Raw genomic sequence first — 9,509 nt, forward strand, 5'->3', positions numbered from 1 at the left:
AAACATGCCCTTACTAGTTGTTAAATGCAGTCCGTCCGGAGACTCTTCAAACACAGGTGCTATTCGGGCCCTCGGCTGGTGGCCAGGAACTGGTGGTGAGGGGGCCAGAAAGCAGCGAACAAGTTCCCCGGGTGTGGTCTCTGCAGCGCCTGACCGACTTCAAGTACTTCTCCAAAACAGTGATTTAGATGCGCCGGAGTGGCTCAGTGGGTTAAGCATCTGCCTTCAGCTTGGGTCGTGATCCCGGGGTCCCAGGATCGAGCCCCGCATCGGGCTCCCTGCTCAGCGGGGAGTCTGCTTCTCCCTCTCCCTCTGCCTGCCACTCCCCCTGCTTGTGCTTTCTCTCTTTCTCTCTCTCTCTCTCTCTCTCTCTCTCTCTCGGGCAAATAAATAAATAAAATATTAAAAAAGAAAAAACCAAAATAGTGATTGAGAATCTGGAACTTGTGAATTCTCTTCACCACCTTCTTCAAAGTCACGTTTTGGATAATCTCATCGTCGCTATCAGGTTTCTGGACTTGAGTAGATAGGAGCAGAAATCCAGTACAGCCAAGCACCACGACTGCCTACAAATGGGGAGAATGGAAATTGGTGCGGCCACTTGATGGAAAATGGTGTGGCGGTGCCTCAAAAAAATTAAAAATAGAGCTGCCATGTGATCCGGGAATTCCACTTCTGGGTACTTATGCAAAGGAAACAAACACACTAACTCAAAAAGAGATCTGCTCCCCCACGCGCACTGCAGCATTATTCACAATGGCCAATGCGTGGGAGCCACCCAAGCGCCCATCAAGGGCTGAATGCACAGAGACAACTTGGCTCGTCTATATACAGTGGGCTATCAGTCAGCCATAAACCAGAAGGAAATCTTGTCACTTGTGGGAGTCTGGAGGGACCTTGAGGACATTATGCCTATGAAATAAGTCAGAGAAAGACAAATACCATAGGACCTTCCTTAGATGTGGAATCTAAAAACAAACTCATGGAGAGAAACGGGTGAAGGGGGGGTCGTAAGGCACAAACTTCCAGGTCTAAAATGAGGGATTCATGGAGATGTGGTGTACAGCACGGTGACTGTCGTTAATAATACTGTATGGCATATTTCAAGGTTGGTAAGAGAGTAGATCCTAAAAGTCCTCATCACAAGGAGAAACATGGTAACTGCACGCGGTGACGGGTTAACTAGGCTGTGATCCTTTCACAATAGACACAAATACGGAATCGCTATGCCGTGGCCCTGAAACTAACACGATGTTCTCAGTCAATTCTATCTCAATTAAAAATTTTTAAGGAATTAAAATTGAAAAGATTTAACTATCCCGGGCGCCTGGGTGGCTCAGTTGGTTAAGCAACTGCCTTCGGCTCAGGTCATGATCCTGGAGTCCCGGGATCGAGTCCCGCATCGGGCTCCCTGCTCAGCAGGGGGTCTGCTTCTTCCTCTGCCCTCTTCCCTCTCGTGCTGTCTCTCTCTCTCTCAAATAAATAAATAAAATCTTAAAAAAAAAAAAGATTTAACTATCCCAAAGAGGGCAAAATACATTTGAATTTCCAGAAAACGTTTCTAGACAAATACCACAAGAAATGTTATTTCTTCTAGGAAATACATGTGGCTGCTTCTGGAAAGTAAGACTGGTGGGTATTTTATATCCTTATATAACTTTTAAACTCTTTCTCCACCATGTGTTTATATTATTTCTAAAAAAAAAAATTGGGGGCGCTAGTTTCAACATGGCACCTGATTTCAATCCGCTGGCTGTGTTAGCCTTGACAATTACCCAACCTCTCTGGGTTTATTTCGCCATCTGCAAACGGGGATGCTATGTACCTCATGTACCTGCGATGAGGACTAACTCCACACAACACGCGTGGAACGAGTAACACAGTGCTCAAGACAGGCATGCAATAAACGTCACCTCCCCTTAGCTCCAAGAAACCCCGGAAATCCTCTTAACCTCTGTTCTTACCGGCAAGAACACTAAAGCCAAAAAGGTTTAGGGGCTTGCCTATTGACAAGATACTTCTTGTCAATCAAGAAGTAACCAGGAGAGTCAGGCCTAAAGCCTGGCTTCCCACCCCCTAACATAAAAACTGATTTCCTATGCCCTAAGGAATGACTCTGTAACTATCTCGTGGCCACACCTCACTTTGGTAGGGCCAGCCTCCTCCCCGGCCTCACTCACCAGACTGGAGGAGTCTTGATTTTTCCCTAAACACCAAATCCACCAGCACCTGAGGGGTTCCTGCCCAAGAAGGCAGCCCCACAGAGGAGCTCCAATTACGTCTTGATCAAAGGCAGCACTAACCCCACAAGGGGATAATAGGATTTGTATGTGGGTGTGTTTTAAAGTTTTTTTTTTTTTAATTTATTCATTTGACAGAGAGAGACACAGCGAGAGAGGGAACACAAGCAGGGGGAGGGGGAGAGGAAGAAGCAGGCTTCCCGCCGAGCAGGGAGCCTGATGTGGGGCTCGATCCCAGGACCCTGGGATCATGACCTGAGCCGAAGGCAGACGCTTAACGACTGAGCTACCCAGGCGCCCCGGATGTGGGTGTGTTTTTAAAAAAAACATACCCCATCCTAATTTCCAGCCCTCTGGCTTGAATACAACACCTGCCTCGACTTACGATCGGGAGTTTTTTTTAAGATCTTATTTATTTATTTATTTGAGAGAGAGAGAGAGAGCAGGAAGAGGGGCAGAGGGAGAGGGAGAAGCAGACTCCCCACTGAGCAGGGAACCTGATGCAGGACTTGATCCCAGGACCCTGAGATCACGACCTGAGCTGAAGGCAGACGCTTAACTGACTGAGCCGCCCAGGCGCCCCTGACCGGGGGTTTAAATGGATTTTGTTGAATGAGAAAGTCTATGTGGGGACAATGTTTAACGAATGCCTGTTCTGTGTTTAGGCAAGAGGTTCTCCTTTGAGTGATATTTATGCATAAGCCGTTTGGGGCATAGTATCCTGATTAAGATGGAACGACTTTGAAAACTCTTTGGTGGGGACTTGGTGGTAGCTGGTCATTTCTTTTTCTGTTTGGATGGTTTCCTTAGAAAGAAAGTTTTCTGATCGTTGGGTTATTAGTTTACAGTGCACTTACCTCCTTTCCTCAATTCATTCAAAGGGTCCATCTGGGGCGCCTGGTGGCTTAGTCAGTTGAGTGACTGCCTTTAGCTCAGGTCATGATCCCGGAGTCCCGGGATCAAGTCCTGCGTCAAGCTCCCTGCTCAGTGGGGGGTCTGCTTCTCCCGCTGACCCTCTCCCCTCTCATGCTCTCTTTCTCAAATAAATAAATAAAATCCTTAAAAAAAAGGGGGGGGTCCATTTATCTTGTCAAGGACAAAGACCAAGGTGTCTTAAATGCCTACCGGAATGAAATCTTGGGGCCTCCCCCAGGGGGAGGTCAAGGGGAGACATGCTGAAAAGGACAGGACAGCACATCCATCTGTTTGGATAGTGTGTACAATGATGGATTATTAGGTAAGAAGCCAGGACAGCAAAGCATTTAAAGGAATGTGAGAGGGTGATAAGTGGAGCCGTGGATAATTGAAGACAGTTTTTCCCTTTCCATATTAACACCCTCCAGCTGCTTGGAGCCTCACAGCTCTAAGTTCCTTTACATAAAATGCGGTGGCACACACTTCGCTGCTCACCCACAGCCCTCCAGGCCCCCACCCGGATCTTATTCCAGGGGCAACAAACCCGCCCGGGCGACGGACCAGGACTGGTCAGGTCTGCGGTTCTCGACTTCGGCCGGTCCGCACAATCACCTGGGGAGCTTTTGGACCATCCCAATGCCTGGACCCCACCCCGGACCAATGAAATCAGAATCCCTGGGGGGTGGAGCCCAGGCACTGACATTAATTAAAAAAAAGCCCCTCAGGTGAATGTAATGCTCAGCCAGGGCTGAGAACCACGGGTCTAAGCCAATGACTGACCATCCCGTTTTCCCTTTTGCCAATTACTGGGCTCGTGCGGGCCATGTGAACGAGTGCCAGCTAGTGAGAAATAATAAAAGGACGTCGGGGGGGGGGGGGGGGGCGGTTCTGGGAAGGTTTTATAACCAGATTGAAGGCGAGACACACGAGGGAAAACTCCTCCGCCCCTTCCTTACTCACTAACCAGCTTCCTTCCTTCCTGCGTTTTAACAACCCTGCATAGCTATGTGAGGAAGTGATGCTTGCAGCTGAGGCTACCATCTTGTGACAGCGGGAGGAGACGCCGCAGAAGGAAAGCCAAGAAGGTGGCAAAGACAGCAAAGGGCCTGAGTCCTTGGTGACTTGGTTTAGGGTGCTGTGGTCCCCACCCAGGCCTCAAAAATGGTGCCCTGACTCCTTCCCTGCCATATCCTGGCTGTCAGGTATGCGCCGGCCAGAAGCTGATCTGGTTAACTCAGGGGCAGCCCCCCCTCCCTGCTGGGCTGGGGGTGTCACCAGCTAGACCCCCGAGGCCTGACGTTGACTGCCACCTGCTTGTACTCACTGACCCTTGTCCCACGTTTTTCCTTAAGCTCTTCTTCCAGGCTTCTCTCTTAACTCAGGCAAATGGAGACCAAAAACACCCCTCAAACTATAGCGACCGCCCCGATGAGACCTCCAGCCAGACAAGACCGCCTAGGCCAGTTTGAGCATAACCGCCCCCCAGCCCCACTCGCACCTGTGCCGATGACCACGGAGTGACCTCTAGAATGACCGACAACTACTTGTACCTCGTTGTAATACCAAGATCTCCGCCCAAGGAGGAGCACAGCCTCCCTTACATAACAGGTGTGTATCGGCAGGTGTCCTTAAGGCGCATGCGCGGCCTCATGCCCGCCTCTACAGATGATCCCAAGGCTCCCCTACCTAAATATTCATCCTAACCCTAAACAAAAGGAACCCATTCACCTTGCTCGGGGAGTTATTGCCCGTGATCTTATTTTATGTGATCTTATTGGAAGTTATTGCCCGTGATCTTATTTGATGCAAATAAAGTTTCCTTTGTGCAGCAACTCCACCTGCTGTATTTGTGACTCACCAAGGAGCCAACTCCCGTCGTGGGTTCAGTTACCGGGTGTGGATGATGCCCCGCGGGAAGGCCAGTCCGGGGGAGGGCGGCTGCCGAGTCGCCGGCTTTCCTGCGCAGGTGCTCCCGGCAGCTCAGGGGTATTTTGTTGATTCGCTCAGCAGCTGGAGCTTATGCATAGTAAGGCTAAGTGTGTTTTCCACCCCAGCCTAGCCTCTTGGCCTGGCCCAGGTGCCAAAGGTGCTGCGAGGGGACACGAAGGGGGCCGGGTAAGGAGAGATGCTGAGCGCCGGGCTCTAACACCCACGCTGCCCCACCCTCGCCAGGCCAGGTGTGACTTTGGGCAGGTTACCTGACCTAGAGCTCTGAGTCCCGGATTCATCTGTAAAACCGATGCTAGGCCAAAGTAATGACACCTGTACAATGCTTACCTCGGCGCGCGGCACAGGGGGACCCATCCCCTTCCGCAGAAGAGAGTGGGGAAGATTTTTTGGCATACCCTTAGTGGATCAGTAAGGTTATCTTTCTAGGAACCAGGAATACACGCATTATGATGAATCCACTGGCTGATGGCGACATGGTAAGTGCCCAATAATTCCAGAAGTGTGGGAAGAAGGGCTCAGTCACCAACGTAGGGAAAGAGCCTAGAGCTTGCTCCCAGATGTCCCTGCCGCCCTGCAAAGGAAGCCTCACTGGCCTTCGGAACAGCGGCACCAATGTCACGCACCCAGATTCTAACTTCCTAAGGGAAGGGTGCAGATTGTACCCTCTACCCTCCTCTCTATTCTCTTTCTTTCTTCACCCCAGTCTGAGCTCAGCAAATGCTAGTAAAAAATGAAAACAATGAAGATTTCTGGGAGATCGTCAGTTCTTAAAGCCATAAAAATGCTGCAGAATTCGTCCCAGAGAGGCTTTCCCCCAGGCCTGGGAGGGAGGGTGAGGGGCCATTATGCTACTTACATCTGCAAAAACAGGATTAGCAGATGAAAGGATGTTTTTGTTAAGATGTGACAAGTCACCCTGTGCCTTACCTTCCTTTGCTCTGGAAATCAGGAAAGAACGCAGACTTCCTAGCAATTACAGAAACTGACCACGAAAACCCCTTGATTACTGGGAGAAAAATCAGTCAGCTTCCAAAAGCATCTGCAGCCCTGGTCTATGAAACAACCACCAAATCCATCCTCATTAACATCTTCAACTTTGTCCTCAGAGCTTCATCCCAGGGGAATACTGGATTACACTATAAAATAATGAATGGAAACTTAAGTCACTTCCGCCCACCCGGCCCGGCTTTTCCTCCTCCTCTGGACTGCACAGGGCAGAAGCCTGCCCCCCTTCCAAGTCACACACAGTTTGGGGAAACGCGTTCCTATACCGCTAACTAGAGTCCTAAGGTCAGCATGGTGCAGAACAAAGTACAGGCCAGACAGGGACCCAGACACGGAACACACGCGGAGGGCATTTACGCCCATCTTAGCATCTTCGGATGGATGCTTTATAGAGAAAGGACACAAAAAACCGGGAGAGGGGGGTGTCTTTCCACAGCTGAAGCTGTTTCTGCCACTCTAAGATTCCCTCTCCCAGAGGGATGGGACAGGGTGCAGAAAGCCCAGCCCTCGGGTCTTGTCGGCACTAGAGGAAGCTGACTAGGCAGCTCTTGTGACCTGATGTGAATGGGATATGGTCCAATATCCTGCCAACGCCAGCCGTGGAGGGGGATGGGGGCAGGGAGATGTTCCATGAGCCAGGGGAAAGCAAAGTCCATTCAATGCGGCTAGCCCACAGCAGGAGACACACACGTGTGCAAAAACCGTCGCGAGTAAGGCCTTGTCTACACCTAATGCTTGGTAACTTAGAAGGCACGGCCTGGAGCTGCGCTTTAGGGAAACAGATTAGGGGCAGGGAGGGTAAGAGTCGATAACTTTGCACCAAACCCTGCTTTGGGCTTTCTCCGCGCCTGCAAACACTGTGGCACAGTTTTCCCACGGGAACAGATTGGTGTCAAGATAAAAGCCATCAGCCTCAAATGGCCCCCGAAATCAGATACTTTTCATGCCAATTTCCAGTCTCAAGTTCCATGATGACTGTTTCACGAACCTTCTTCACTCTCCTCAGACCTCTTCCCTCCTCTGCCCCTCTTCTCTCTCCCTCTCCTCGCCCCAGTCTCCCAACAGGTGACCGACCTTAACTCCTACTTCACTGGGGGGACCGGGAGTGCGGAGACCTGGGTTCCGCCTCAGCCACACTTAATTAACCCCGCTCGTCTCAGGGCCCTCCTCTTAGGGGGCAGGTGGCTACGCTGGCGATCCCGACGAGTCTCTTCCAAATTCTACCAGCCGCGCTTTCCCACCCGCTCGGATCTATTCAGCCAGCGTGAGATCTGGGACGGCATCCACCCCCCACCCCTTCCCCCTGCAGGCTGGTCTGAGCTCCCCAAAGACCCTTCCCTGCCCGCAACCCGCCCGGGGCCACCTTACCCGGATCCGTGCCGGGGACGCGCGTTGGGGGGGGCGGGGCGGGCAGGGGCTACGTGGCGCCGTCGGCCTCGGTCTCAAGCGGCTTCTCCTCCTCCACGGGCGGCTCCAGCTCGCCCTCCTCTCCGCTGCGAGGGTAGGCCAGCAGGCGCATGGCTGGAGCGCAGGCCGCCTCCACCTGGCGCACCTGCTCTCGGCTCAGGCGCTCGCGCCAGGCGTGCACGGCCTCGCGGGCGTCGCGCGCCGACAGGTGGAAGGGTCGGTCGGCGCCGTAGGCCGCGCCCCGCGTCATGTTGAGCGCGAAGGCGTCGAGCGCGGCGAGCGCGCGCAGCCCGGAGAAGCGCAGCAGGCGGCGCAGCTGGGTGCGCGGCTGCCGCACCAGGTCCTCGTAGCGCAGCCTCAGGTAGCGGCGCCGCAGCCAGGCGGGCGCGCCGCGCGCGAACAGGAGATCGCGCAGCCAGGCTTCGCAGATCACCTCGAGCGCGCCGGTCAGGAAGAAGTCGGCGCGCGGTGCGGCGGGCAGGGCGCGGGCCTGGCCCCCGGGCCGAGCGCCCACGCCGTGCGCCAGTAGCACGCGGTGGAAGCGGTCGCCCCGCTGGCGGGTGCGCAGCACCTGGATGCTCTCGCGCAGCAGCCCCTGCCTGGACTTGAGGCGCGAGTTGTGCACGGCCCGCGGGTCGCGGAAAAGTTGCACCACCTTCAGGTTGAGGCCGGGGTCCCGCAGCAGGGGCACCAGCACGCCCAGGTCGAGGAGGCGCACGTCCTTGATGACCACCACCGGGTACTTGCGGCACTCGGCCTCCAGGGCGCGTAGAGCCACGGGCGGGCAGCTGCGCTCGCAGGCGGCATCCTCGACGAGGCCGACCTCAGCGCGGGCACGGGGCGCGCCGGGGCACAGCGGCGGCGAGCAGATGACCTTGTTGGTCCGCCAGCGAAAGAGGGCAGCCGTGGTGAGATTGGCTGCGCCCGGGGCGCGCGCGGCGGGGTCCCCCGGCGGCGCGTACAGCCGCAGCACCGAGAAGTCGCAGCGGAAGAGCGAGCGCAGCATGTCGCGCAGCGCGCCCTGCAGGCTCTCGGCGTCGCCCGGATACAGCGCCTGCCATAGATGCCACATGGGCTCGTACAAGTAGAAAACGTCCGGGTGCTGGTTAAAGAGCTCGCCCAGGAACGACGAGCCGGTGCGCCAGGTGGCATGCACATAGATGTGCTGCTTCTCGCGAGACACCGCCTCCCCGACGGCGCCGCTGAGGTTGCCCGGGGGCCGGGGGGGCTGGCCCGCGTCCCCCTCCGCGGCCGGCCGCGCCTCCCCGCCCTGCTCGCGCTCGCCCGCCGCCGCCGCCTCCAAGCTCCAGACTCCCAGGCTGCGCTGCACGCCCGGGCAGTGCCCAGCGCCCTTGTCGCCGTCGCGGCCGCCGTCCAGCACGGAGGGGATGAGCAGCAGCACCAGCGTGTACAGCACCAAGAGCAGCGCAAACTTGCAGGACTCCCGGCGCCGCCGCCGCCGGCCCTTCATCGTTCACCGAGCCCCCCACCCTCCGAGCGGGTGGGGCGCCCGTCCTCTCCCCTTCCTCAGAAATCCCGTCCTGAGCCCGCTCCTCCGGCCTCTTCGGGCCCCTCTGCGCCGGGAGGGGGGAGGAGGAGCGGAGCGACCGACCGAGCCGTGCATCCACCAGGGGGAACTTAGGAGGCGGTGGTGCTGGTGGCGGCGCCCCTGCCCTCTCTCGGCTCAGCTGCTGCCGAGTCGCCTATTGGCTGCTTTGGCCGCCGCCCGCCCCGCCTTCAACCTCGCCGCTTCTCCCCGCCTCTTTACCCGCCCGGGATCGCCCATGGCTCCGCCAGATCTGGGCGGGGTTGCCGCGGGGTGGGGACGATGGTTGGGGTGCACCGAGCCAGACCCCACCTTTCCCCAACCCCTCCGTCGTGAAGTCAAGTCTTCGTGAATCGACTTCAAGCAAGGGAGGGGCTCGTGTGTACGGAATGTACCCAGTGACTGGACACGGACCCCACCCGGAGGACTCCACCGCCTCTCCTGTT

General features: G+C 55.7%; 1 protein-coding gene across 1 annotated transcript; it reads right to left on the bottom strand.

Annotated features, from left to right (window-relative positions):
• Positions 1 to 7,527: 7,527 nt before the first annotated feature.
• On the bottom strand, positions 7,528 to 9,120 carry CHST7 (carbohydrate sulfotransferase 7). The gene has a single exon (XM_021679230.1). The coding sequence runs from the start codon at positions 8,986 to 8,988 to the stop codon at positions 7,528 to 7,530; it is 1,461 nt and encodes a 486-aa protein (XP_021534905.1). The 5' UTR covers positions 8,989 to 9,120.
• Between the last annotated feature and the right edge of the window lie 389 nt (positions 9,121 to 9,509).

The sequence above is a fragment of the Neomonachus schauinslandi genome, chromosome X, assembly GCF_002201575.2.
Source record: "Neomonachus schauinslandi chromosome X, ASM220157v2, whole genome shotgun sequence".
Classification (NCBI taxonomy): domain Eukaryota; kingdom Metazoa; phylum Chordata; class Mammalia; order Carnivora; family Phocidae; genus Neomonachus; species Neomonachus schauinslandi.